Here is a 27,531-nt window from a genome sequence, read left to right on the forward strand (position 1 = left end):
TCACTTCACTTCACTTCACTTCACTTCACTTCACTTCACTTCACTTCACTTCACTTCACTTCACTTCACTTCTTCCAGATTCTTTAATTTAATTGATCTCACATTCAGGGCTCGAGTTAGGTAACAGCTATGCTCCCGAGATATCTTGGCAGATCTAACAAAAAATACATTGGCTTAAAAAGGAGCTATTCCTGTATCTGGCCTGTCCTTACTAGACTCCTTCAAAGCATATACTTCCATGCTCATATGGCTAGTTCAGACTTTTTTTTTGAACTCTAAGAATCAATGGACTGTACATATTTCTCAGTGCAGCTAAAATGTTTGCAAGAATTTATTGACACTGCTTTTAACGCATATTACTTATTATTTAACCATTATTCTCCACTTGTCTGCTTTGAATGCATATTATTTATTTAACCATTGTTCTCCACTTGTCTGGCAGGAACTAGATGTCTCTATTTGTCGACAAATGTCAGTTGGTCTGATTTTGTTCATAAATGCGAAATATGACCCTTACTTCTTTGTATTATCCTAGTAACTGAGTTATGTGAAATTACATTTCTCAGTGCATATGCAACTACTCTTTCATTTTATGCTTTCTGCTTAGAAGTCATAATCCTAGTGACATATATAGGAAAAGGACAGCTGCATATGCATCCATGCATATATTTTGACATATGGTTTGCATAGCTGACTAAAAATCAGGTAGCTTCAGTAATTAGCTACATAGGCTTTGGCATTTGCTGTCCAGTTATGACACCAGCCATTTTTGCCTTGAATAGCCTCTGACGAATAGAACTCCAGTGGCTAAATCTAGACTCCATAGAAGACTGACAGCAAGAAATTATTTAGGGAGTAGAATGTTTTTATCACACAAAATATTAGCTGTGTAAGAGGTTAATAATCCTCCAGGGCAGAATGTTGGATGAAGGGATCTGATTTTCTGAGTCTTCTCTGTCTGATCTCAGTTGCCTCATTGTGATCTTTCAAGCAGTCCATCATAAGAGTAAGCAGCACACCAAAATCAGAAATAGAGACTTTACAAAATGGCAATAATTTTGTATCCTTTCAAACTAAGGACATGATGAATTTTTTTTTTGCTTCTAATTGTCTTCATATTAAAAACAACTTTATATGGACAAGGCATATCAAGGGTAGATTTTGGATAAAAGAAGGTCATCTTCTCAAAAGACATTTTGTAAGATGACTATATGTCTGCCTTGTTTTTACTCCAGTGACTAGAAAGCTTCTTGCTTAAATTTATTTGCAAACAGCTTCAAGGTTCAGCATGTGAGAAGAAGAATGTCATGGATGAGTATTCTGGGCTGGCTGCCCAAAACTTGTTATGATCATTATACATCCCGCAAATGGTATGTCACAGTTTTCCCATTTTCATACATGAGTCTTTGTGTAAAAGGAGGGCTGAAATGTCTGTCTTGGAGTAGAATGATACAATCCCAAGGTAAATAATAAAAAGTCAACAACAAAATTATCAACTGATAGAAACATGAAATTAATTCTGTTTTCCTGAGGCACTATGAAGACTGCTATAATAATCGAGCTAGCAAAATTCAAAGCTCTGAAAATAAATCCAGTGATTAGCAATTCTTAAAATACAAAGCTCAGAGAAAACCTGAAACTTTTTCACCCTCACTTCAGAAGATATCTAAATCCTGAGCTCTCGGAATGGAGTACGTTACCTTGTTAACACTGCTAAATGCATTCCACTTGGGTATATTATTTGCAAAGAACAAGATTTTTTTTTTATTTTGTATTCTTTGTAATAATCCTCCTAGTGTTTTTCAATGATCCATTTTTAAAACTTCTTGCAAAATTCTGTATTTTGTCTTCACTGATGATTATGTTGTTGATATTTAAGCTACTTCTTTCAGTGTTTCTGCTGCTGCCTGTACAGTGAAGGCTGCAATGGAAATTTGCCTCTTCACTTCTTCCCAGGCTTCATGCTGATCAGCTTTGTTTTCGATATCAAACATGGCATCATAGATTCCTGGGAAAGATTCTCCTGCATACTTGTTATGGCTGCTTGGAGCAAAGATAACATGTCTGCAGGGAAGACGAAGGGGAAAAATAGCAATATTCTGCATTAGAAAAATAAAACATACAATTTTCTGGATAAAACTAGTCTGTTTCTATACCATCTGTTAAACTCTTGACACTTAGGATGTAAATAAATAAGATTATTGCAGCAATAGTAGCTATAGTCTATGAAGCAAGAAAGTAACATAAGCTACATTATGCCATGTGAATTCCAGAACTTTCTAGCTACTTGAGATAAAATTGAGTCAAGTATTTTCCTTTCCCTCATTTTAGATGAAATTAAAAGATTAAAAAAAAGCCAGCTTATTTTCTCAAAGATATACACAGTCTCCAACAGATACAGGTATGCTTTGAGATAGGAAAGCCAATGCTTTAACAAAAGACTGTTCTCAACATATTTTTCATCATAAGCTATGAGAGGTACAAGGATTGTAGATCTTAATTTCTCCTTCTGCAATTAGTTTTTAGTGGAATTTTTTAGTGGAAAGATTACTGTTCTGAATTATGCGGGCTGGTAAAAGGATCAAAAACCTAGACTTGATTTGACTGCCTCTCAGATAAGATTTACCTCTTGAACTGGATGAGAGGACCACTGAATTCCCTTCACTGCTGTTGTAGTGTTGCCCTCCACACTGCATTTGCTAGCATGACTGTTCTCTTATAATTGATCAAACTGTAGTACTTGAATTATACAGTATTTCACTTTCAAATAATAACAACTTCCTAGAGACTCTTTACCACTAAAATTACTTGAAATGAGACCAGGGCTTAACTTTAGATCTGTTTAGAAGCCAGTGAAATCAACAGAAATGATCTGAATAGGTTTCCAACAAGACTCTTACTCATTCTGTATAATGTATCTCACTGAAGTTTTCCCCAGTATCGTTTTCCCTTTTTAACCTTATTTGTTCTGTTTAATCTACTTTTACTGTGTTGAATAAAATCATTATAACTCTATTTAGACACCTGTGAATCTTAACAGAATTCTTATAGGGTATTCCAGGAGGAAAGTGAAAAGTAACCATTTCTCACCTATAAAACGGCCTTCCAGGTAATCCAAGAGGATCGATAAAAGCCCTTTCCAGAAACATGAGCTGATCATTTAGTGATCTGACAGCAAGTAGGCTAAAAAGAAAAAAGGAATATGTTAGCTACAGACTGCTTGACTTGCTCTTAATCCTGTGCCCCAGTATTCACGTCTCTGGATTTATGAAGGGCAGTGTTCTATACTAACAGTGTTTCTACACTAACACTGTCCAAAGAATTATGTCTTCGATTTTAGGCAACAGATCCACGATGTTGAACTTAAAGAGTAGCCCAAAAAAGCCCATGTCAGCTAACCTGCAAAGAAGAATTATGCTGATCTATTGTGAGACAGTTTGGTTCACAACCTGAAAGTCTCTTAAAGTTGTTTTTAAGGCCAAGTAATAATGTCAAAGAAGACAATTTCAGGTATTTTCTCTCATGTTGCATCTTACTCCTTTATCTCCTTTCCATGAGGATACTTAAGCAGACCGTTCTCTTCTTTTGTACAAAAGTTTTCTAAAGACTCTATTTCCCTCAAAGCCAACCAGCCACAAATTACTTCAATAAAATTGCATTTGTTGTAAAATCACATCTGAAAAAAAGTAACCTTGTGATGTTAGAACCAACTCTTGAGTCATCCAAGAATTGTGTTTTTTTGATGGTAGATTTTAAATTCCCTAGAGCAGAGACCATCTGTGTGTGTGTACTTTGAATAGCTCTGAGCATACTACTGATGCTTAACAAATAAAATGAAGAAGATTATAGTGAACAAACAAATGAAGAAGATTATAGTGAAAATATGTGGGCTTGGTAGTTTACATCAAACTTACTGTAGAGCTTTGAAAGCATTCATCAATAAAAAATGGTAAAATTTATACCACCGTAAGCCTGGAGTAACTCTACTACCATCAATAAAATTTTTTCAAGTTTACAGTGGTGCAAACAGAAATTGAAACTGGTTAGTTGAATTAAAACTTAGATTTAGGCCATCCACCAATAAAACCATTTTGAAAATGTCACATACATGTCACATGTCATAAATGTCATCTTTTACATAAGAAATTATTGTTAACTCATTTATCTTGAAAGGTGCTGCCATTAAAAAGATGGCTTTTATTCTCAGTCAGTGTTCCATAAGGGTAAGCATATGGCTAGATTAGATTCTTCCCAAGAATTGTAACATACACATATGTATATACAAAACGAAGCTTGGTTTGTCATTCTGGGCATGGCCTACAAGGAATAAATTACAAATTAAGTCAAATGCAAATTAAGCCTTTTGGCATAGGGGGTATATAAAACTTCTTGAAAGCTCATCGAAAAGCTTGCCCCAAATACAGCTTCTTTTTTATCTTTTTTCCATTAAGTGGTACCAAGTGACTGCGTCCTCTGAGCTCAGAGGACTACATGTAGCATTTGACTGGAAAAAAAAGGAGTTAAACTTACTTATTGATATCTATTTGTTGCAGTCTCTCATGAAAGCTAGCAGCAGCTTCTGTAAAATTCTTCACAGCTGAAAAGAGAGCATCTGGAGGAGCAGGAAGGAAGCAATTACCTTCATATTCTGAAGACATAATTTAACAAATAACATTCTACAAATTAAAGCTTTATCTTTCACTGTAATCATGATCTATTAAGTGTCGGTGAAGGAAAATCAGATGACTCCATATTCCTACATTAAAAAATATATAATTCTGTGTCAAAACCTGCCTTAGAGACAGTAGAAATTAGCACTTTTGTGACTATTGTTTATTATTTGCTACTTGAAGAATATAAAGAAATATCAACGACTGGATTGTGGACTGCCAGAACCAGACTGTTCATAAGTCTTGAGATTTTATAAGCCCCAGCAACCTGTGTTTTATTGTTATGTCCCTCCGCACAGACAGAGTATATGTGTGAGTGTGTGTGCATGTGCATGCATGTAGCTGATATTGGTCATTAGCAGCTAAATCCTAAACTGAATACAATATAATGTTGTCAATAAAACAGAGGCTTCTGAGGCAGAGAATTATCCAGCACTATAAGCTGCAAGGCAGTATGATTATTTTTAAGGAACCAAGACAACGATACATTTTTGTCAACATTGGTGGATACACAGGTCAAAGCACATGCAACTGTAAGTGTTAGCTCTATTGGGCAGTGGCATATTCTCTACATAGGCACACTAGTGACAAAATATTCACATTTCAAATTCTTGGAGGGTGTGGCTCTTGTTTTATTCACTGTTCATACAGCACAAAGTAAATACCAGGCCATGACCAAGACATACATTACTATAAGGCACTGCTAGCATTAATGGAGGAGGAGTGTGATGAAAGACTGTACATACCAAAGGATACGTTGTATGTTGCCAGTTCATCTTCATGATTCCTTGACAAATTATAGATGATGTGAGCATAGTTGCTCACAGCTGACGCATAATCTCTGCAGTCAAAAGGAAGCACAACAGAGTTGGCCAATTCAAACACCAGCCCTCCCCGTACCTGAGCTACTGTCAGATGATTTTTGAAAGTGGGATCATAGAACTGCTCCACAATTTCATAGGTTTCATAGACACTGTGGTAAACTGGATAGCTGCTGTATTTTTCTATGTTCTGAAACAAAAATACCAAAACAAAACAAAACTATTATTCAGCTATGGATACTTCAGTGTGGCTTACAAAACAAAACTATTATTCAGCTATGGATACTTCAGTGTGGCTTGTAAACATTTGCTGTGGGATTCAAGGCACAGTAAAGTTAAGTTCTTAAAGTCAAGTTTGTCTGACTGATACCAAGTTGAACATTCTTATTTATTACATATTTGTATTGAGGTAGCACATAGAGTTCTAGTAATTAGATACCATTCTGACACGCTAAACTGAACTATCCCAAAAAGCTGGCAGTTTAAATGGTTCCACTACAGGTGATGTTATTGAGGCAGTTACAGGGGAGACTAAATTACAAATTATAAAGATACAGACTTACCCAATTTTTACTGTAACGTGCTCTGCCTGAAGCAATGCCAAGACGTTGAAAAAAGACTTCAAAGTCATTGCCAGAACCCAGTTTATTTATTCTTTTAACAAGAAAGAGGAAAATATCTTGAGTGACAATACTTAAAGTATAATTTTCGTTTGCTTCCAAGTACCGTGTCAATTATTTATTCAGCAGTTGGTCACTATACACTACACAGTCTTTTCCTAGTATGATCCTTTTGTCACTACACATGAATTGCCTCTGACACCCACATTACATGCATCACATCAGTTGCATTCTTGGAATAGCAACGTAATCATTCTCAGGGTCAGAAATATCCAGCTCTCAGGAGGAGAATTTCACTCACTGTCTTTTATCACTGACAAGAATCAATGATCTTCCTCCTGCTGAACTTCCACTATCCCAAGCTCTCAACTGAAGTATCAGCATGGCTTCATAGAATAAAATCAGTCATTGAGATTCTATAGACACCCCTGGTAAATTTGAAGGACAGTGTTGTAAAATCCTGCCTGACGTGCCCCGCAGCCGCCCAAATTCAGAGGCCTTCCAGGAGACTGGAAGCAAATGCAAGGGAAAGCTGCTGAGTTAGCATCTTGTGTGCCTGCCACTGGCTTGTGCACACTGCTCTTATTTGTCTAAATCTCTATAAACTACAAGAACACTTTTCATATATAAAGCCTTCTGTTCATCCACAAAGGCAGGTTCACAACACTATTGTACAATAGCATACCAGCTGCAATCAATAAAACTGAAATTTATACCAGATCAGAAACACACCATTTCTTTTAAGCACTCAGCTTTTCAAATGGGTATTTCTTTAAAACCCACATTATACAAGTTAAAATAACATTTGGTATATAATTTATGTTCTTTTTTCACTGACCTAGGGACCTCTTTATATTCTCTTGATGGATTTTTTTTATACCAGCTCTCATAAAGAGATTTTCCTTCAAAACCCTCATCAGGACTTGGTATCTAGAAGAAGACAAAGGGTACAATTTTAAATGTTACCAAGCAACAAATCAACAACCTGTCCTCACACAAAAGACTTTGGGCAATGACTAAGTCACAGTCTTAAGTCCCTCAACCCTTCTTCATTTCCATTTTAACACTTCAGATGCATAGCATTTTCCAGAGGAATAATTTATTTTCTAAAACATAAGTAATTTTAGACGAAAGAAAACACAAGGAAAGGAAAACATTTCAGGTCAATATTTACATTCTGATGTTTCTTTATGAGATTTTCAGCTATTTAATTTAAATATTCAACAAAACAATCCCTCACAGAACAAAATTTCTGGCTTTACTTGGGAAAGAAATTTCAATTTTGTCTTACTTTAATTCAAAACTGTTTCTACCTCATTTTAGTTCACAAAAATTATGTTTATGAATGCAGAAGCAACCTTAGAAGGGCAAAGTGCACAGTACCTGGTGTTTATGTCATCATAACTGCTAGAGAGGTATATAAATCACAATTATCCTAAAGCTCATTCCTATCACTCTGACTACTTTGAAGGTAACTGAGCATCATCTTTCCTTTATATCAGTGGAATGCTGAGGTTTTATTATCTTGAATCTATTAAAGATTATTAATATGTCTTCTACTATTAATATATATATAACTACCTAAGAATAGGAACCAAATTAAAACTAATATATTTGGAGTTGTGTCCATTAAGCTAATTGTTGGTATTACAGTTATAAGACTTTTTACCAGATTAACTTTGGATGGGATCACATGGGACATGCTTCCTGATCAGCATTCTCTTCAGACATCAGCTACCAACAAGCTGTGGTTATATGCATTCATCAGCCTCTGTTGTTGCTTCCCAGCTTGAGGAAGGGTTATGCAATGCAACCATTTTCACTGGTATTTAGGTCAACATTCTAATGATGGCTCTTGCTGTCCAAACTGAGACCCTACTGACCTGATTTTCTGACAGTTCTGAAGACTTGCATTTAGCACAGGTTACCATGGGAACTGCAGGTGATCAGCTCTTCTGCAGTTTATGACAGAAATACCTTTATCTGGGCACTTGATTTTTACAGTTACATTTTAGTTGTTGTACTTTAATTGCCAGAAAATTATTATAATGATTTACTACCTTTTCTTTACTTTTGTACCAGTCTAATGCCAGTTTCAAGAGACAATAAATTATCAGCGCTAGAAAAGCCAGATGACTAAATATATACAGCAGACGAAAACAGATAAAGTAGATTTATAGAATATATATAGTAGACGAATGTATATTATATATGCATTTAAACACACAAAAAGACCAATTAAATGTTCATTGTTTAATATAGTTGAACAGGAAAAATACCCCAGAAACAAAATGACAGCCTCTAAGACCCACTCCCAAAGCAAGGAACATCTTACATGTAAGATGGTGAGCCTATTTCCTAGAGAGAAAGGTCCCTACCTATTAAGAGAAAGGTCCCTACCTCTTAATTTTATATGCCACACAAATATGTGTGAGAGCATCATGGTCAGTGCCAATGAATAACTAACAGGGTACACTGAAGCTGAGCACACTGACCAAACCTGGCATGTCATACCAAAAACAATACAGTAGTAGGACTAATTTCTTCCCCTGCCTAAAGGGAGTCAGTCTCCCATTACCATGAGCACTCTAGTAGTTGATCTGGGCAGCCAGGTTTGTGCTTATTTCTGTCCTCTGGTTCACAGCATTCTTTCATTCTTTTGTTCATAGAAGGAATGCTTTCACAGGAGAAGTGGCAAAATCCCTTAATCCCGAATAGCTAATAATTTAAAGATATGAGCTTGAAATCCCCTTGGCCCTTCTGGGAAAAAGCTCTAATTACTTACCTATTGACCTAAAAGGGATACTGCAGCCAGAAAAGATATATCTGACACCACATTTTATAGACAGAGCTCCATCAGCTGAGTGAGCACTGAACATACTGGCTAAAAATTTCAAGTGATATTACCTCTTTAGTCAGACTGTACACCAGACTGTACATCAGTGGTGTGCAATCCACTCGCAGTGTGTAGTTTCCTGAAAAACAGGAAAAACTATTTATTTGAAGAAGGAACTTCCACTCAGCTGAAACCTCATGCCATTATTTGTTAATAAGTAAGGGACTGGAAAGCTACACTATTAATGAGGAGCAAGCTGAGAATCATAGAATCATAGAATCAACTAGGTTGGAAAAGACCTCCAAGATCATCAAGACCAACCCTTGATCCACCACCACCGTGGTTACTAGACCATGGCACTAAGTGCCACATTCAGTCGCATCTTAAAAACCACCAGGGCTGGTGAATCCACCACTTCCCTGAGCAGCCCATTCCAATGTCTGATTACTCTCTCTGTAAAAAATTTTTTCCTAATATTCAATCAAAACCTCCCGTGTCCCAGCTTAAGACCATGCCCTCTTGTCCTACTGCTGGTTGCCTGGGAGAAGAGTCTGCCTGTGATCTTGTCAGTGCATTTGTATTGGTTATGATGAATTTCAGCCCAGCTTTTGAAGAAATTCTTCAGAGCTTTTCTTATGTCCCTGTGATTATTATGCATGTTGTAAGAAGAGAAGCTGACTCTGAAGAGTTGCCATAGAACTCAGGGCCACAACACTTTTTGTCTCTCCCTATGACTTCCCAAATAGTGTAGCTACTGTAAGGGAAAAAACAGGAATATTTGAAGGATACTTTATGATCCCAGGTGACAGTTTGTCCCCATATCCACTTCTGAATTAATGCAACAAAATGATCACATTGAAGGTCTAATGAATCTCCAGGCAAAATCCCTCCCGGTTATACCATCACTATTTCTGTAAAACACAAGTCTAAACCATGTACCTTCAACTGAAGAATCTGCATTGATATAAGCCACTCCTCGTGCTTGCAATACTTTGGCATTTTCCTATGAGAAAGAAAAAAGGAAGAAAAAGCTAACAAACTTTTTTCCCCCAGAACTCTTTTCCGACTCACAAAACAAACAGTTGTTTCATAGAAAGACATCATATACTGCATGGAGAAGTACATATACATTCAAAAGGAAACTAAAGAAAGAAAGAGAGAATGTGTGCGCAAGGAAAAGAGGGGGAAGGAGGAAAGAAGTGCTACTTTCTAGTACAGATTTTTCAAAGAGCAGACATCATGCACATTTCTTTTAGAACACTACTGGTTTACCTCAGCCCACTCTGTTGATCCTAACAAGCCAAATTCCTCTGCATCCCAGCTTGCAAATATCACTGTTCTCCTTGGTCTCCATCCTGCACAATGAAAGACCATGAAAACTATATTACCAAAACATAGGCTGGTTTTTTGCATGATAACTAATGTGAAAACAAATGCCAGTTTGGGAGATCTCATCTTGTATCATGATCTGTGGGGAAAGAGACATGTTTAAGGAATTTTAACACCAAGTTCAGTAACCTAACATAATAATGATTCATTATTGTAGCAATCTCACCTCTACTTCAATATTGTGCCAAATAATGTATTCTTTCTTGTCTCTCAGTTTAATTTCAAGAAAATTTTCTAAAATTTAAAACTCTGACCAAGGAAAAATAATGTGCTGTGCAAAAATTCTTGAAAGAAAGATTTTTTACCCTTTTTACTCCGTTCAGTTTAGTATACATTGTATACCAGAGTCTACCTTGACAGAAAAGTGGCATGTTTTCATATCTATTACTGAATTTCTTTGACTTGTCTTCCAAATGCCAGATTTTAAAACCTAAGGAATTCCCTGTAACTTTGAAAGATCACCTTCAAAAGAAAGATCTTTCACTTGAAGTTCTGCATCTGATTTAAACTCAGGACAAACAGAACAGGCTCTATTGCCCCGCCTCTGTATCTCAGCCCTAAGTTTTCTTTGAAGCTACTGGAAACTTTTCATCTTTTATTTCCTTTCTTTTTTAATTTTTAATTTTTTTTCCAGTTTGAATTCCAAAGACAGCTTCCCCTGATATCCAATAACCAGGAGAAATGGAACGAAAACTAAATGTCAATAAGCTTTAAGTGTAATGTGTAGGCAATGAACGCTTCTCTAGCACGGTATTTGCATTGTCAGAGCTTCTTTCCATGGAATGTCAGATAAGGAGACAGCATTTGCTCTGACAGGAGCAGAAGCTTGGTGCAGTTGACATTTGTTCCTATTCTAATGCAACTGAGCATGAGGTATTTTTAACCATTACCTCCTACTACGTTTGCACAGCTCATTCTCTGTATTAGACAGACATCCTTTATTTATTCTTGAGTCTGTCTGCAAGCCACAGTTAAGTGCTGAGAAAGTTCTCAGTGTTGCCTTCATGAAGCCTTTATCAGTCCATGACTGTATCAGTTTTATAAGACCATTGAAACATCCAGTCTGACCATCCCCAAACACACAGTAATCAATTGTACCTGAACATCATGTTTATTTCAGCATTCCCCATTTTGTGTTTTGTTTCCCTCTGGGTGTACTTTCTCTTGAGTAGAAGTACCTCTCAAAGTTGTAACTGTAATTAGATAACATCTACAGAGCAGCATGGTTTATTCTAGACATCAGTGAGATAGACGTGTTTAATTTTAAGCATATGTTTAAATCTCCGTGAAATCAATAGGCACTGCTGAAAGCAGTTACTTTGATGAGCTTTATTACCTTCCTTTTTCAGTTTTCCAAAGCTCCTCACAATCTCATGAACCACAGCTGCCCCACTCTGAGGATCAATGCCACCGAATACCCATGAGTCGCGGTGGCCTCCCAGGATGACATATCTGTCTGGAGAAATTATTTTGGAGGTTTACTTAAGAAAACTTTTTTCTTGTCATAGAGCTGTTAATTTGAAGTAATTCCTTTCCATATATGTATCAGGCAACAGAGATTTTGTAATATACATGACAGAAAGGCAAAACACATTTTAAATCTCCAAAGACATTTTTCTGTATTTTTCAGTCAATGCTAGAGAATTTGTCAAGCAGAATAACTGAATCCCACAAGACTAAAACCTCTTAAATTCCATAGCATTACTTCTATTATTAGAAATACTGCAGCTTTTCTCTAAAGATAGAAGCATCTCTCCGCATTTTACAGTAGCATGTTTCATGGTGAAGCTGATCCACTAATTATATCTGTACAGCACACAAATTCACAACATTAGGGCATGCTGAATGCAGTATTTCTCTGAATTTATATAATCAACCATAAAAAGTGTTGTTCAAATCATGACAGAGATGTGATTATTAAGATCAAAGTCAGAATAGATTTCTGTGCTACTATAATATGGTTAACAGTTGTGTTTCAGGCACAAGGTGAGTGCTGCAGCTACAAGATAAATGCTGTTATCATCATCCTAGGGATATCTATCTATCTGGGGGTTTTTTTGAGTATAAAATCACACTGGTCACAAGAGACTATAGGACAGACAAAAAGTCAATAGTGGTGGATATAGTATCTTCAGATGGAATGCAAAATCCGTTCCTGTGTTTAGCAGGGAAGAATATCCACTTAAGAATATTCTTCCAATTGCAAAGTTATTTGCCTGAAGACAAATATTTTCCATATTGGACTCTCCCTTGAAAATCAGCATTCACAGTGAAAGTGCTGACATACCCTGAACCATATGAAACCTGGTGCAATAAACATTTCAACATCAATGACCATGTAGTGCAATATTTCAGAGAAAACTATATTCTTCACGTCCCCCTTGTAACTGTGAAGTGTATGTAGAGGTCACTTCTCACTCACATTACGCTGAAGACAAATGATTTTACCTGGTTCCACTGTGCCTCTGATAGTACCAATCACATTGTAAATCCTTCTTATTTCGTTGTTGTTATGAATGTGCATTTTCACCTTTCTAGTGTATTGGAAAGAAAATACAAAGAGAAAAATCCACCAGATTAGACAATAAAACATCTTGACACCTTTCAGAAGTATAAATATGAATGATAAGGAAAGCATTTTGACCAACTTTAACCTCTATTAAACTAAGGTAGGTCTGAAAATATTTCAGTGGAGTTTTTTTTCTGGATTTATACCTGTGCAAATGAGAAGAGCATTCAGCTCTTGATAGCTATGTAATATTTCTGATGTCAATAAGATTTATACAGACAAACAGGATCAGAACCCCAAATTCAAAGATTTTTTTTACTAGTAGTTAATTTTTAAATTTAGAAGAGTGAAAGAAAAATGAAAACCATCTAATGTTGAAAAGGTAAATAGTTCTAGTATTCCAGAGGTTGGTGTAAATCAGAACTGACTGACTCCATGTCATGGTTTAACCCCAGCCAGCAACCAAACCCCACATAGCTGCTTGTTGCCACCAGCAGGATCAGGGAGAGAATTTCTGGTAAAAGCCAGAAAACTTGGGGGTTGAGATAAAGACAGTTTAATAGGGAAAACAAAAGCCATGCACACAAGCAAAGCAAAACAAGAAATCAATTCACTGCTTCCCATAGGCAGGCAGGTGTTCAGCCATCTCCAGGACAGCAGGGTCCCATCGTGTGTAGTAGTTGCTTGGGAAGACAAATACCATCACTCCAAATGTCCCTCCCCCTTCCTCCTTCTTCCCCCCACTTTATATACTGAGCATGATGTCATACGGTGTGGAATATCCCTTTGGTCAGTTGGGGTCACCTGTCCCGGTTGTGTCTCCTCTCAGTTTCCCCTGCACCCCCAATCTCCTCAACGGTGTGGCAGTACAGAAAGCAGAAGAGGTCTTGGTTCTGTGCAAGCACTACTCAGCAATGACAAAAACATCTCTATTATCAACCTTGTGTTCATAACAAATCCAAAACACAGCCTCATACCAACCACTGTGAAGAAAATTAACTCTACCCCAGCCAAAACCACCACACTTCAGCACAGTCAATACTACTGTGGCACCTCAGACAGCCGAAAATCAGACAACCAGAGTTACATCAAGAGACTTAATCTACAACATCAAGAGCTGTTTACCTGTAACACAACTGGAGGTGTAACAACTCAGCCTAAAGAGTTCATATGAATTTCAGTATGAACAATAGTCATATGAAGTTCATATGGAGTCAAACACTTTATAATAAGTCAGTACATTGTACTCAGACAATATGGAAACACACTGACTTTAGTCCTAAACTGCAATTACTAATTCAGTTTAAAAACAATCTGAAGCAATAGAAACGACGTTGCAATTTAAGCTCTTCTTCTGGAAAACCTAATTTGTAGGTTAATACTGTTTTATATAAATCAATAGGTAAGAGCAGAAGCGAGACTCATGTGAATTTAAAAAAGACAACAAAAGTTCTCAAAAAAAAAATCAGTCTTAACAAATAGTTTGTCAAAGGCTAGATGCTTTTCAAAGGAAACTGGTTCAAGACTAGTTGGAAACCAAAGCAAGTAGGTCATATCCATCCAACCAAGATGTAAATGTACTGAAGCTTTGCACTGACAGTATTTCAACCAAAGAAATGATCAAAATCAAGGGAATGATGCAAATAAACCCAATACTCCATCTTTGGTCAAATTCTATTGCTCTACCTGTCTTTTCTCTGATCTCAAGCATAGGAAACAAAACTGACCTTGTAGAATAACTTGTTGTGAAACCAGGACCAACATTGTAAGACACATTCAAATTTCCTTTCCAGCTACTATCAGGTGGTGCATGTCCTCCCATATTACTATTATGAAAAAAAAATAATCATTATTAGTTACAGAAATCTTACAACAGCACCAAACACAAATGAAGAAACAGAAATCACACTTTGTTGGGTCCCATTCACACAAAAACCACAGTGCATACAAACTGCGTCTTTGGTCCCTGGAACATTCTAGTATCTTGAACTGCATTTGCATTTGAATTAGCAGAGAGCAACTTGGGCCATTCTAACAATTTAACGGCACAGACAGTTGTCTTCCAGTTCCTACCCCTGGACGCTGCTTAGTCCAGTAGCATAGACAGAGTTGATGTGTGTCAAAGATGGTTAACATCGAAGAAATGTGATCTTGTTCCATTGTCAAAGGCAATGTTTTCCCTGTTAACACAACTGGAAATGCAGTAATTCAGTGGATCGCAATCACCCAGACTTATTCACCTAAAGGACTTAAATTTTTGACATGAACTTGTGAGAAACAAAGAAAATATTAAAAAGTATGATGGATGTTCTGTTCTTAGAAAGCAAAATATATTGATTGTAAATGAAAGCATGTCTTTTACTGTAAATGCATGCTTCAGTCAAGCTTTATTCCATAGAACACTACAGCATGTCTTCAAGTCCTCAGTAAATTTTTTATATAAAAATATGATAGCAGAAATAACAAGAAGTTATGATGCCTCAAGACAAATGTGAAAAAAAGTATTTTAAAAAGATTTAGATTTCATTCATAATTATTAAAAACAAGTTCCAGAATTATTTACAACTTATTGAAGAGAAATATCTAGCTACATCATATTTATACATATTAATCTGCTCTAGCACTACTAGTTGGCAGTGGATAAAAGAGGTTTTTTAACCTATGCCTTTCTCATTATGAGCAGTTATCTTAATAACAGTGATAACAGGAATGTTTTAAAGAAAAGAGCATTTGGAGATATATTAGTCCATAGAAATTTGGGAGGAAATAGGAAAAACATTAGGACAGTGTTAATGAACATCAGGTATACAAAACCACCAAAGACAGTAAAATTCTGCTCCTATAAAAATAAATAGCTTCAATACTTCAGGAGAAATCTGCATAGAGAACCAAGACAGATATTTTTTTTCTGACTCAGTACTCAAACAGAGGCATCAAACTGAGCAGAATGACTGTTCATGTGATGTAAAACTCCTATACAAACACATACCCAAGATTATACACTTATTGCCCTAAACACTTATCCATCATACTGTTGCCAACCCTGGCATTTCCTGCTTTGCAACTCTACAGTTGACACAGACGATTACTGCTACATTTTCTAGGGGTATGATACACTTTCCAACTCAATCACATCTTCAGGGTTTTTTACTGAACTTACTTGGTTTGTTGAAATACTTATGGATTTTAATGCTGTCCACCAGCAAGCTGGTAGCCTGTCTCCATGCCACATGCCCACTTATTAAGTAAACTTACATGCAGATGTCTATTAAATCCCCTATGAAACTCCTGAGTTTCCTCAGTGTGCTTGTATTAGCTCACCACCATCATATTTAAACAACATAACACATCTGATGAGAGAAAGCATATGCTTTCATTTAATAGAGGACAGTACAAATACTGTCCCATCAAACATTCATGGTAAGTACTTCCCTGGACAAATGAATTACTTAATTTCTGATCTTTTTCACATGACAGGTCAGTCTTGAAAATTTTTGCCTTTATTCAAACTGAGAGGCACTTTACAACTCCAGTATACTTGACTGACCATGATATATTACAAATGGTCCTTTCCAGATCACTCTGTGTATATCTGATATGTAGCAATAAATAACACATTTACCTCCTACAGAGAACTTAATAAGAAACAAAACATATTTCAACAGCTACAGGAGGAGCACAGTACAAAAGTCTTTCCTCTCTTTTCAAATACTCCCATAACTTCCAAAACACAGTCTTTTCAAAATTGTTCATGTTGCCCACACACTTACCGCAGTAATGACTCTGCATCGTGATAGCCAATAGGATGAACCGGAATTTTTGGGAGACCTACACCACTGATTTTGTCTAATCGGTAGGTGTATTCTGAAAGCAAAAGACAAATATTTTCATATTTACAACTCTCAGAAGGAATCTGTACAGTTCATAGCACCATCCTAACACTGGAGTCGGAGTCAGGGATAATCTTTTCACTTTCCTGGATATAGGACTGCCATTAATTGCATGTTTTCAGAGAGATACTAATGAAGGTTTTCCCATAGTGTTAATTTTTTGTGTTGAAATCCTTTTGCACAGAAATGTTTCTCTTTGTGGGAAAGAAGTTCAGACTAAGATAAAGATAAAGAGCAAAGAGGGAGTCCTTAGTCTGATGCTTGGAACATTCTGCTGGAAACTAAAACAAATTTGCCAGTTGATAACAAGATGCAGATAAAATCATATACACTGGACTACTGAATATTCTGGTTTGCTGTTTTTGTGAACAAAATGAAATCTAGGTTTTATTCTGACAAAGCTCAAATAGAAATCATGGTATTTTACAAAATGAGAAAATTTTTACAACGTGGACAAAAGCGTATACAGAAAAGAATAGTTTCCTCTTTAATACAACATTCACAGGGACCCTTTTTGAGGGAAGAAAACAGGGATTCATCTATGAGATCATTGATTCTAGCATGAGGAACGAGGAATCTTCCCCATGATCTGCTCTGCTGTGCTGCTCTTGTGAACATGTATCCCCTTCCAGCTAGAGTTCTGCTGGCTGGAGGCAACATTGCCCATCATTTAAGGACTACTTTTCGTGAGGTGACAGCCTCTCTTAGGTATGCTGTCTCAAGTGCTGGCATGAATGGCTCTTAATGAATTTCAGTCAAAATGGTCTAGTTTAGGTGACAAATGAAAAAACTTAGGCATAGCTCAAGCAGCTAAGGAGGCATAAGATGAAGGTAATGAATATAGGTGAGCACTCTGTGGTTTCGCCTAACATACCCTCACTTCCTCTCATGCACCACTTACAGAGAAGGCCTACTCACATGTAACCCAAACAAAGCAAAAAAGACTAAGAAAAAGAGTGTTTTGTTACAAGGGAAAGAACACCCCCCCCCCCGCCCTTTCCTGATATCAGACCCTCAGAGTATGCCTTCTCTAGAGTCACTCACCTTTTGCAGGATAACCTGGTGTCAGAGGATCCCCTGCCCCATTCAGGTTTAATACATTGCCACGCTGGGCTCCTCCACCTGGAAGATTCCAGCCATTTGGATAGGGGTCTACTCCTGGGGCACAGTAGTCAGCCGGGTCAGAGTACAGAATAATTCCCACGGCACCTGCCAATTCAGCATTCTTCACCTGCAAAGCACATCTCTGGTCCCTATCCAGTCCTTTATAGCTTGACCACAGAGTTCAAGGGGTAAAAGAAAGTATTATAAATTACAGTGATTTTTCCTCAGGGTCTTTTACAGTACTTGGCTTAAGTAAAGTCTCATGCCATAAAATTTCCTGAAAAATATATATGCAGATATCAGGTTCCATATGAAAGTAAGAGGTTTGCTGTTGCTTTGACTTTTAGTTAGGAGATAACATCAGTGACATGGAAAACATCCTTTACAGTATTGCTACATAACCTGAGTTTGCATTCTGTCATCCAGGTCAATACAATCAACTGACTATTGAAATGTACACATCATGGATGGGAAAAACTGTATCACATCTATACAACCATATCTTTCAGTTAGGCTTCTATTTATCTTATTTACCTAAATGATCTCCTGAATGTATCTCAGGCTTCAGACTATAGAGGAAGATTATTATTGGAGAGCTTAAAACTGTCTTTGGCTGTGAACAAGACTAACTCCAGAGTGCATAGTTTATTATGGAAAAAGGACTGACCTGCATGCTGTTTTAAACGAGTTCTTGTGTGACTTTATTATTGTATAATATATGTCATTCTGACATCCCAATCTGGTTTGCTACTAGATATGACAGTGATGGATAGTGACTGAGTGACAACTAATCTTCAACAGTTTTAAATTTGGGTATTTAATTCAGAAACACCACAGCTTTCTTTTTTTCCCTTTTTTTATTTTAAGGAAATACAGTACTTGCCTTCATCATCTATCTTATTCTTGCATACCATTAGGAAATTGAAAAATGACAGTATAGTTCTCCAGATTTTATACAGGCTATCAAATTCTCCAGTATATAAACAGTCATAAGAAATACTACTGTAAGAATGAACATATCTGTTTGTGTCAACGAGGGCATACAATTTCCAAACCACAGGAAAACTTCCCCTCTAGATATTAGTAACTCTGAGGTATTTGTGTTTCATTTTAAGAAAAGATTCATAGATAGTAATATCTTCAATTTTTAGGTGTTTTTCATTCAGATATTACTTTTAGGTATGGTAAACAATTTAGTGAAAATATTATCTGGCCCAGAATATGAGTTATATGTCACTTTTCACTGGTGAAAATGGTATGTATGTAAACCAGTGAGTTATCTACTTAGAAGCTTCAACAAGATTAGTCAACAGCATATAACGAGAAGTGGCATTCCAGTGAGGAGATTCAGTGTTTGATATCCTTAGGTAACTGAAAAATACAAACTATAGTCCTGTTCAAATTAGGGTCAAACTAATTGTTGTACAAGAAACAAATATACATAAAAAAGACTGTCTTCTTACATCTCTGTTGAGGGAAAAACTTGAGTGTATGCCTGAAGTATGCAAAGGATTATGTCCTTTACTATCTATGACAGGGATACTGAATAATCAAATACACAATTTAAAATAGCCTCCATATAGTTATAGTCTCTGCCCGGTGTACAGAAACCATTATAAAGAAATACAATATAGACATTTTAGAGGACAGTTGAACCAATAGGGAAGAACAGCCTGGTTCAGAATTCAAGTGTATTACAATGTATAAAATGTACAACAATGTTAGTGATATTTTGGAACAATTTATAGAATGTAAAGCCATATAAAAATATGAAACACTTTCCAACTTATTTACTTTTATCCTAGAAATGTATTACACACATATGAAATATATATTTGCTATCTTTTACTAAAACATCATCTTTGAACACAGCTCTATGAAAACTCAGTTACACTAAAATCTACAGAACTCTTTAGGTAAGTGTTTCAGTCTCTTGAAAACAAGCGAAGGGCAGCACAAGTAACACTTTTATATACAGGAAATACCTTATTTCCTCTGAAGATCTTCCCATATCTGGCAATAACAATCTTTCCTGTACAGTTAATTCCCATTACACGTTCTAACTCAAAGAAGTCCTCGGTGCGGCCATAATTCACGTACACTAATTCACCCTGAAAGAAAAAGGCAGAATTTGAAATAATACTGTCAAAGAGCATGTCAAAAGGAGGATGTGATCTTGTAAGATTATAAATTTGGAACAATGATCTCCAGGACTGGTTGTAGCATGAATTCTTTGATCGTGAGGCATCTAGGTAGGCAAGTGACTTTTAATAGACTCCTACCATCCAAAGCTGCCAGACTTTGTGCACAACTGAGAATGTTCACATATGACTTCTGCTCAAATACTCAAAGTGAGGCATTTACTTCTCTTCACAGTCTGTTTAAAACTGGTGTCAGTCTTGGATAGCTGGAGGTATTTTGGACACAGACACCACAGTAAAGATCAATATTATTTTATGCAATAGAGTCCACAGATTAGTTTTAGCTTTCAGTAGAATGTTTTTTAACATAAAATAGAGAAACTGGCCTGGAAAAACTCAGAAGAGTCATGGATCCGCGAAGTGTTCCTACTGCTGAGCTATACACATGCTCCTTCCTGTGCTGTTCGTAGTACAGATGCAGACAACAGCTCACTGGAGAATGCTATTCCTAACAGTGCTAGCTATTTGTCAAACTATTATGTAATAAAGTGAACATAAGCACCATATTTTGAAAAGACAATCTGCCTTTAGGTATTGTTTTCATCAGAAACAAAGTTCATATATTTAATTCAAATAAAATCATTTTCTAAAGAAGGAAGCTGAAGCTTTCTAAATTTTTTTTTAATCATTTCCCATATCTAATCACTTACTGTACCTCTCCACAAACTAAATAAAGCAGTGAGGTTATTCTATCTTTCTTCAGGGATATCTTATGATAAAAGGTCAAAACCTACGAATTTTATCTTACATTATGTTCCGAAATTCCCATTGCAATTCTTGAAACACTCATTGCTCCTATATCCTAGGGTACAGATTATCTGCCCGGTTCTCCAGCATCCTTTGAGTATCTGAGGCAAATGAATACAGGATACCTTTTGTTTTCTGAACTTGGACAGCTTATTAACAAAATTCAGAAAGTACATGACTGATATATACTGGGTTGTGTGAGTAGAAGCATTAGCAGGTTTCCAAGTCAGATCGAACTTAAAAGCAGAAACTGGAGCAGATGACCTCAGAGAGCTCTGCCAACCTAAATTATTCTACGTTCAGACAGGAAAAATGTTAAGAACAACAACAAAAAATTCTAATCTTACAAAATATTAATTGAAATCCCCTAATGATCATAGGCCAGAAAATTCCTATTACACAGGCCAGCTTCATGAAAGAAAGTCCATCACCTGGTACCACCGGTACAAGAAGATAGGATTAGCACTAAATTCAGATCACAGCAACACTTTTATAGCCAGAAAAGCTAGCAAAAGCCTTTCTCAAGCATTCTCAAAACTGTGCAGCTACCTGTCAGTGTAAGTCTTGGGCAAGCACCATTTTGAAAGTGAGGTTTGGCTCATTGCCTGTGTAAATATAACAGTCTATTTGTTTACCGAGATGGAAAATAATGCACAGTTACAGATATGCATGGGGAAGCTTATAGCAGCTGATATTAAATATTTATTATCATATTTTTATGGAAAAGGAAAAATAAAATCCAGTTCTGATACAAACTAGAGAAAAAAATTAAACATATGTATGACCGCCTAATTTGAACATTGCTCCATTGCAATAATCCCAAAAACATCAGAGCTAGGTCATATTTCCTACTGGTGATACGTCACATTTTGAACTAAAGCCTAAGGAATTTCACACTATTCTGTGTTGCTCTCTGCTATTCTGTGCTATGCTACTCTTTTCTATTTCTATTATTTCTAATTCTGTCTCTGATTCTTTTTCTACTTTTCTTCATACTTCTACTTCTCTTTCTGCTTCTACTTTTGTTTCTTTCACTCTTCTACTGTTACCTCAGGTATTCCTTGGGCTGAAAACGCACTGTAGGGTGGCACCACATCTCTAACAGCTTCATATCCTGGAGGAGGAGGCTCAGATAATGATGTGTTGAAAATCTAATGGGAAAGAAGAAAAGGAATAACATAAACCAGGTGATATGGAAAAAAAGAAAAATTCAGACACATTTCATGAGTACTCGCAGTTTAAAGGACTCTGATTTTAGAGCTCTACATGAGGAGTGGCCAAAACTTTGGCAAGCACTGGGTAGCCTTTTCAGTAGGCAAGTTCAATGTGTGATCTTACAAATCCCATCTGCATTCTTCACACAGAGTCCTGCATAAATGAACACAGGGTCCCTCAAAGCGGTTTCAGTACAGCAGATAAAAACAAGTTAGATCATAGTGGTAAAAATGTTTGCATTCTCCTCATCCCTGGAGCTTCTACATGCACTAGAGCTATTCTGTAATGAACTCATGTTTCTTGTGGTAGTACATTTTGGGGCCTAAACGCTAATCTTCCAGAAACTGATTTTAGGAAAATCATCAATACTGTATAATGAATCAATGCAAAGAACGGTGTTGACCATGGTTTCTCTCCTCTTTCGTAAATAACAGAGAAATTTTAAAACTGTTGACTTACATGAAGTAATTCTCTTACATAATTCACGTTAATCAATATATGTCAGTATGCTATATGAATCAGAGTAAATATTAGTATTCCTAGCACATACATTATGAAACAAAGATGCTAACTATAAAAGCAAACTGGAGCCCCCAGTTTCCATGTGCTTTGTATCAGGCCCAATATTAACTGAACAGAGGACAGCTTTCCCTCATGGTCTTCCCAGGTGTATGATGGTGATTTTGTTCCCTGGTTGGAAAAACTGGTGTTTTCTGTACCTCGTTTCCATGCTCATCAATTATTGAGATGTAGTTGGGCTTAGTGTCATCAGGGTAAGAGAGTAAGACATCATAATGAACTAACTGAACAGAATCCAAACCAAACGTCTTCCACTCAGCTTGGACTTGCTGTGCCAGATGCATATTCTCCTTTGTTCCTGCTAGGTGAGGAAGCTGTGTAAAATTGCTAGAGAAAAAGAAAGAAACGATCAGGTCAGGCATTGCAGCTCATAATCAGAACTCCTCTTAGCCTAGTTGGAAATAAATCCTCTAGAGATGATCAGATATACCCAGGCTAAATAAGGACCAAGGCTTCTCTGTATCTACACTTTTGCCTTTATAATACATAAATTGAGGTAAAGGGTTTCAGGCTGTCCAAAGCAAGCACAGGTATTTGCATCTTCCTTGCAGCATGGTATAGCAAGAATGGTGTGATGGTACCATTGTCCTTTCTTTACTCCTTGTCTTCTGAGTAACATTAGGCCTGCGCACTCCTATACACAATGAGACTTTCATTGTGAAGTGAGAAAAGAAATAAGTATAATCATCTTTGCGTATTCAACCTAGAAATGTACATAATTACTCTGATCCTCACCTGCAATTAACTGGATATTCTCCTTGGATACCACTATTTTAATTAATTTTGGCACAAATACTGATTTGTCTGAAAGTTCACTCTGAGTTTGCCATGTTGGCGAGAGAGACTGACTTCTGATTGCTGTAAACAACTATAAACAAGGAACAGAAAAACTCAACAGTTTGTGACTTAAAAGTCAGGCAGCATGAATAACAAACAGTGAAAGAGACATAAATAGTGAACAGCCCATTGTCTGAAAAAAAAAAATGTCCAGAGCATTGAGAAGGCCCAGTGGTGAAGTGAGCTGAAAAAACCATCAGCTGAATGAGGCTGACATCATTATTTCCTCCTTCTGTCATATGATCATGCCATTAACACGCCATAGATGCTTGTGTGGCACCAGTTGGTGCTGGGGTATGAGATTAGGAAAACCTTAAATTCTTGAGTTCCACTGAGAACAAAGCCATCAAAGAAAGCACTTTGAAAGAACAATACACAGAGCAATAGAATAGCATAAGATAGCATAGCATAGCATAGCATAGCATAGCATAGCATAGAATAGAATAGAATAGAATAGAATAGAATAGAATAGAATAGAATAGAATAGAATAGGTTGTAAGGAATCTACAACAATTATTTAAGTCCAATTGCCTGATCAGTTCAGAGCTGATCAAGTTAATGCATGTGTTAAGGTCCAACAGGCTTGGGGCATCTCTAGGAAGCTTCTTTCAAGGTTTGACCACCCTCTCAGTAAAGAAATCTTCCTCATGTCAAGTCTCAACCTCCTCTCGTGCAGCTTTGAATGATTCCTTTATGTCTTATCACTGGACACCAGGGAAAAGAGACCAGCACCTCTCTCTCCCCTTCCCCTCCTCAGGAAGCTGTAAGGAGCAATGAGGTTGCCACTCAACCTGCTTTTCCCCAAACTAGACAAACCCAAAGTCCTCAGCAGCCAAATGCTGCTAGATAAAACCATGTTCATCTGATAATGTCAACATCTAGTACTAACACTGTCCTAAAAGTTACTGTTAGAGTGACAGCACCATTTTCTGGATGACATACTGAACCAAGAGCATGGTTGAGTGTTATTTTTAGTGCCAATGGTGGTTTTCTGTAAGAGTTACAAATGCTTAAGTCTCACATTTTCATGAAAATTTGAAAATATCCTCCTGTATTACACTCCCATTTAACTGAATATTGTGTTTTTCTTCATTTCTTCTTCTAAGCTGTTAAATGCCTGTACTGGTAGTTCTGAGCAGTGACTAAACATCTGTCATATATTACTGCAGAACTGGCCACATGACAGTAAATGAGGCACAATGTTTTCTGTTTGCATAGAGGCAGGGAGTTTAGAGGGGAGAAAGAGGTCCTTTCACAGAGCTGTTTAACAACACCAACTTTGCAGGAGCCAAAACACAGATTAAGACTCTTAAAACTCCTAAGTCTTCAATTTTAAATGTTTATGTTATAGTCATGGCATGACTGTTATGTAGTAAAGAGAACATACTTTCCAGTTAATTTATTTGCAATAGTTCGTGACAAATGCACTTCAAATTAAATCAGTGGGATTGCCACAATCGTACCAACCAAAAATGGGGTTTTAGTAATTTAGTTTTGTACAATTTTATGCTATGTAATCAGGATGGGAATTTGAGGCAAATCCAAATGTATTGATTACTCATACAATAATTGATGTTCTTTCTTTACATAGAAAGTAAATTTCTATCAAGAAACTATGACTTCTGGTCTATTACTGACTGGAATAAATACAAGTTTTTAACAAATACTACACTCTCCTAAGAGAAAAATAACCCATTTACAAGATTCCTAAAAGTACATCACCTTACTTGCAGTTAAAGCTTCCAAGTCATTGAAATTGAGAAATTAATTACAGTAACTAAATTTTAATAGATTTTAAAGTATCTATATGGTCATGTTCCATTGTTTTGAATTGTTTGAAGCATGACCAGCAGGTCGAGAGAGGAGATTCTGTCCCTCTATTCCGCTCTCACAAGACCCCCTACCTGAAGTGTTGTGCTCAGCTCTGAGGTCCCAACATAAGGACATGGATCTGTTGGAGCAAGTCCAGAGGAGGCCACAAAGACGATCAGAGGGGTGTAGCACCTCTCCTAAGGAGACGGGCTTAAAGACTCGGGGTTGTTCAGCCTGGATAAGAGGAGGTTCTGGGAAGACCTTAAAGCAACTTCCAGTACCTAAGGGGGGCTTACAGGAAGGCTGAAGAGGGATATTTTAAAAGAGCACGCAGTGATAAGACAAGGGAGAATGGCTTTAGACTGAAAGAGAGGAGATTTAGATTAGATGTTAGGAAGAAATTCACTACTGTGAAGGGGGTGAGGCACTGGCAGAGGTCGTCCAGAGAAATTGTGGACTCCCAATCCTTGGAAGTGTTCAAGGTCAGGTTGGACGGGGCTTTGAGCAATCTGCTCTAGTGGAAGGTGTCCCTACCTATGGCAGGGGGGTTGGAACTAGAAGGTCTTTAAGGTCCCTTCCACCACAACCCAATCTGTGATTCTATGACCCTTGGGCTATTTCCAGCTTGAATTTTTTTCCTTGTCTGAACTGACTAGTCTAAAACTGCTTACTGAAGAAATTGCTTGATGTTTTCAGCTTTCATTTCAGCCATAAATGCTGTCTTCATGTCCTCATGAGTACTCAGAGATGTCTTCTTTTCTATAGGTTTTGCAAACCAGCCTGTACAACACAGAAAAATACAAGAGTAAAAACATGAGAGCAATATTCCCATGACACACACCATTTCTCTTTGGTCTCCCCATAAGCTTTTCACTGTGCATTTTCCAACTGTTTTTACTTCAGCACATACAAGCAGCCACAACCTAATGTAGGCTGCACAGTGATGGCAGTGTCAGTCCCACAAATGGTAAGACAATTTATTTCCATGGGTAGATATTGAGGGATATAAAATACTATACTATATTTACTTATCACAGCTATTTTCCTGTAGGTGCTAAGGACACTTACCTATCTTCCTTGAGTACCAGAACATCATGCTGTCAGTCATACCAGTTACCTCAGTACTAAGGCAGCAGCTTTACAAAAATGCATAGAAACACAGGCACTCTTTGTAAGGAACAGATGTCTCATAACTCCTTTCTCACTCTCTGGTCTGTCTGCCTCTTATTTTGGAATCTTTCCCTTACTGTGCAGGCATTAGCAGAGTAAGTGATGAGAAGAACACCTGGCTAGGAAGATAAGTGTTTCTGACATCTGTTTTTAAGTCAGACTGGACATGTTCAGTGTAAATGCAGCAGCAGCTACATGGGTAGTGTGAATGAGAGAGCTGATGTGTTCAAGCGGGTAACAAGCTGGTACCAGTGAGGCACTGGTCACTGGCACAGTGAAAGGCTCTTTCTACGTGAAAGAGCAATTCAGTCAATTCAGGCTTCCCAATGGCACCAACCCCAAGTACATACGAAATGGCAGCGCAAAATAGAAGTGGCTCTTTTGTTTTCCTTCCTCCCTCAAGCTGACCCTGATTCATCTGTGAAACTAAAAGGAAGGTAGAGAGGGGAAATCTCTTGCGGCAGCAACCCACAGGCATGCCTGTTTGGGACGAGGAGGTGGGACATCAAATTAAAGACTCTTTCTCCCCTCCTGTCAGCGCCCCTCCAGCCCCGTGTTTATCCTCCTGCCGTTCTAGTTGGGGCTGCTGCGGTTTCAAGGCAGCGGGGTCGAGAGGTCTGTCTTTTGTGCCCTCCTCACAAACCCAGCGCCTCCTCTCTTGCCACAGCATGACTACTTTAATAAAAAGTAAACAGAAAACCAACGTGAAAGAGACAAAGACCCTCCTGGGGCAGAGCTGGAAATCCCAGAGGGGTTCGGTGACTGCACCTGGCCGGTCTGAAGAGAGGATCGGAGAGAGGCAGGGAGGTAGGCAGAGAGGGCGGATGGTGTCGGCCGGCTGAGCACGGACTCACCTAAGGCACCCTTGGAACAAATTCCCGGGCGCTGGCAACCCGCCCGCTCCTGCCCCCACCCCGGCCCTTCCTTGGCCCGTCTCCGAGTCACCTCCCCCGGCTGGACTGGCCGGGGGCGGCCGGAAGAGCCCTCAACGCTAGGGAGGGTTAGTCTGCACTGTACCGATGAGGAACCCGAGGAGGAAGAGCCCCGCTGCTGCTCCCAGGACGGCAGCCCAGAAGCGGCCGCTGGCTGCCCTGGGGCCGGCCGGCTCCGAGACGGCGCCGAGCGATGTCC

The 27,531-nt window shown here is 37.7% G+C and overlaps 1 protein-coding gene across 2 annotated transcripts; it reads right to left on the reverse strand.

The window, feature by feature from the left end:
* Positions 1-69: 69 nt before the first annotated feature.
* LOC116782242 (glutamate carboxypeptidase 2-like) lies at positions 70-27,531 on the reverse strand. Of its 2 annotated transcripts, none has more exons than XM_032678631.1 (19): positions 27,418-27,531; positions 25,902-26,010; positions 22,722-22,908; positions 21,837-21,938; positions 19,825-19,950; positions 17,780-17,966; positions 16,616-16,709; positions 14,573-14,671; positions 12,785-12,870; positions 11,673-11,792; positions 10,220-10,302; positions 9,887-9,950; positions 9,019-9,086; positions 6,950-7,041; positions 6,055-6,145; positions 5,417-5,681; positions 4,531-4,612; positions 3,091-3,183; positions 70-2,064 (listed from the first exon to the last, which is right to left on the reverse strand). In XM_032678631.1, the coding sequence occupies exons 2-19, from the start codon at positions 25,955-25,957 to the stop codon at positions 1,875-1,877; spliced, it is 2,085 nt and encodes a 694-aa protein (XP_032534522.1). In that variant the 5' UTR covers positions 25,958-26,010; positions 27,418-27,531; the 3' UTR covers positions 70-1,874. The 2 variants fall into 2 exon arrangements, with proteins under 2 accessions (XP_032534522.1, XP_032534523.1); XM_032678632.1 differs by lacking the exon at positions 27,418-27,531 and adding an exon at positions 27,255-27,285.

This window comes from Chiroxiphia lanceolata, chromosome 2 (genome assembly GCF_009829145.1).
Source record: "Chiroxiphia lanceolata isolate bChiLan1 chromosome 2, bChiLan1.pri, whole genome shotgun sequence".
In the NCBI taxonomy this organism is placed as follows: Eukaryota; Metazoa; Chordata; class Aves; order Passeriformes; family Pipridae; genus Chiroxiphia; species Chiroxiphia lanceolata.

What these genes read in the sequence shown, in the direction of transcription:
- LOC116782242 (XM_032678631.1), bottom strand. Translation starts at nt 25,957, where the DNA reads ATGAAGACAGCATTTATGGCTGAAATGAAAGCTGAAAACATCAAGCAA. An exon ending in GATCAACAGAGTGGGCTGAG is followed by an intron (nt 9,951 to 10,219) that starts GTAAACCAGTAG and finishes TCTTTCTCATAG; the next exon opens with GAAAATGCCAAAGTATTGCA. An exon ending in GAATATAAAGAGGTCCCTAG is followed by an intron (nt 6,146 to 6,949) that starts GTCAGTGAAAAA and finishes TCTTGTTAAAAG; the next exon opens with AATAAATAAACTGGGTTCTG.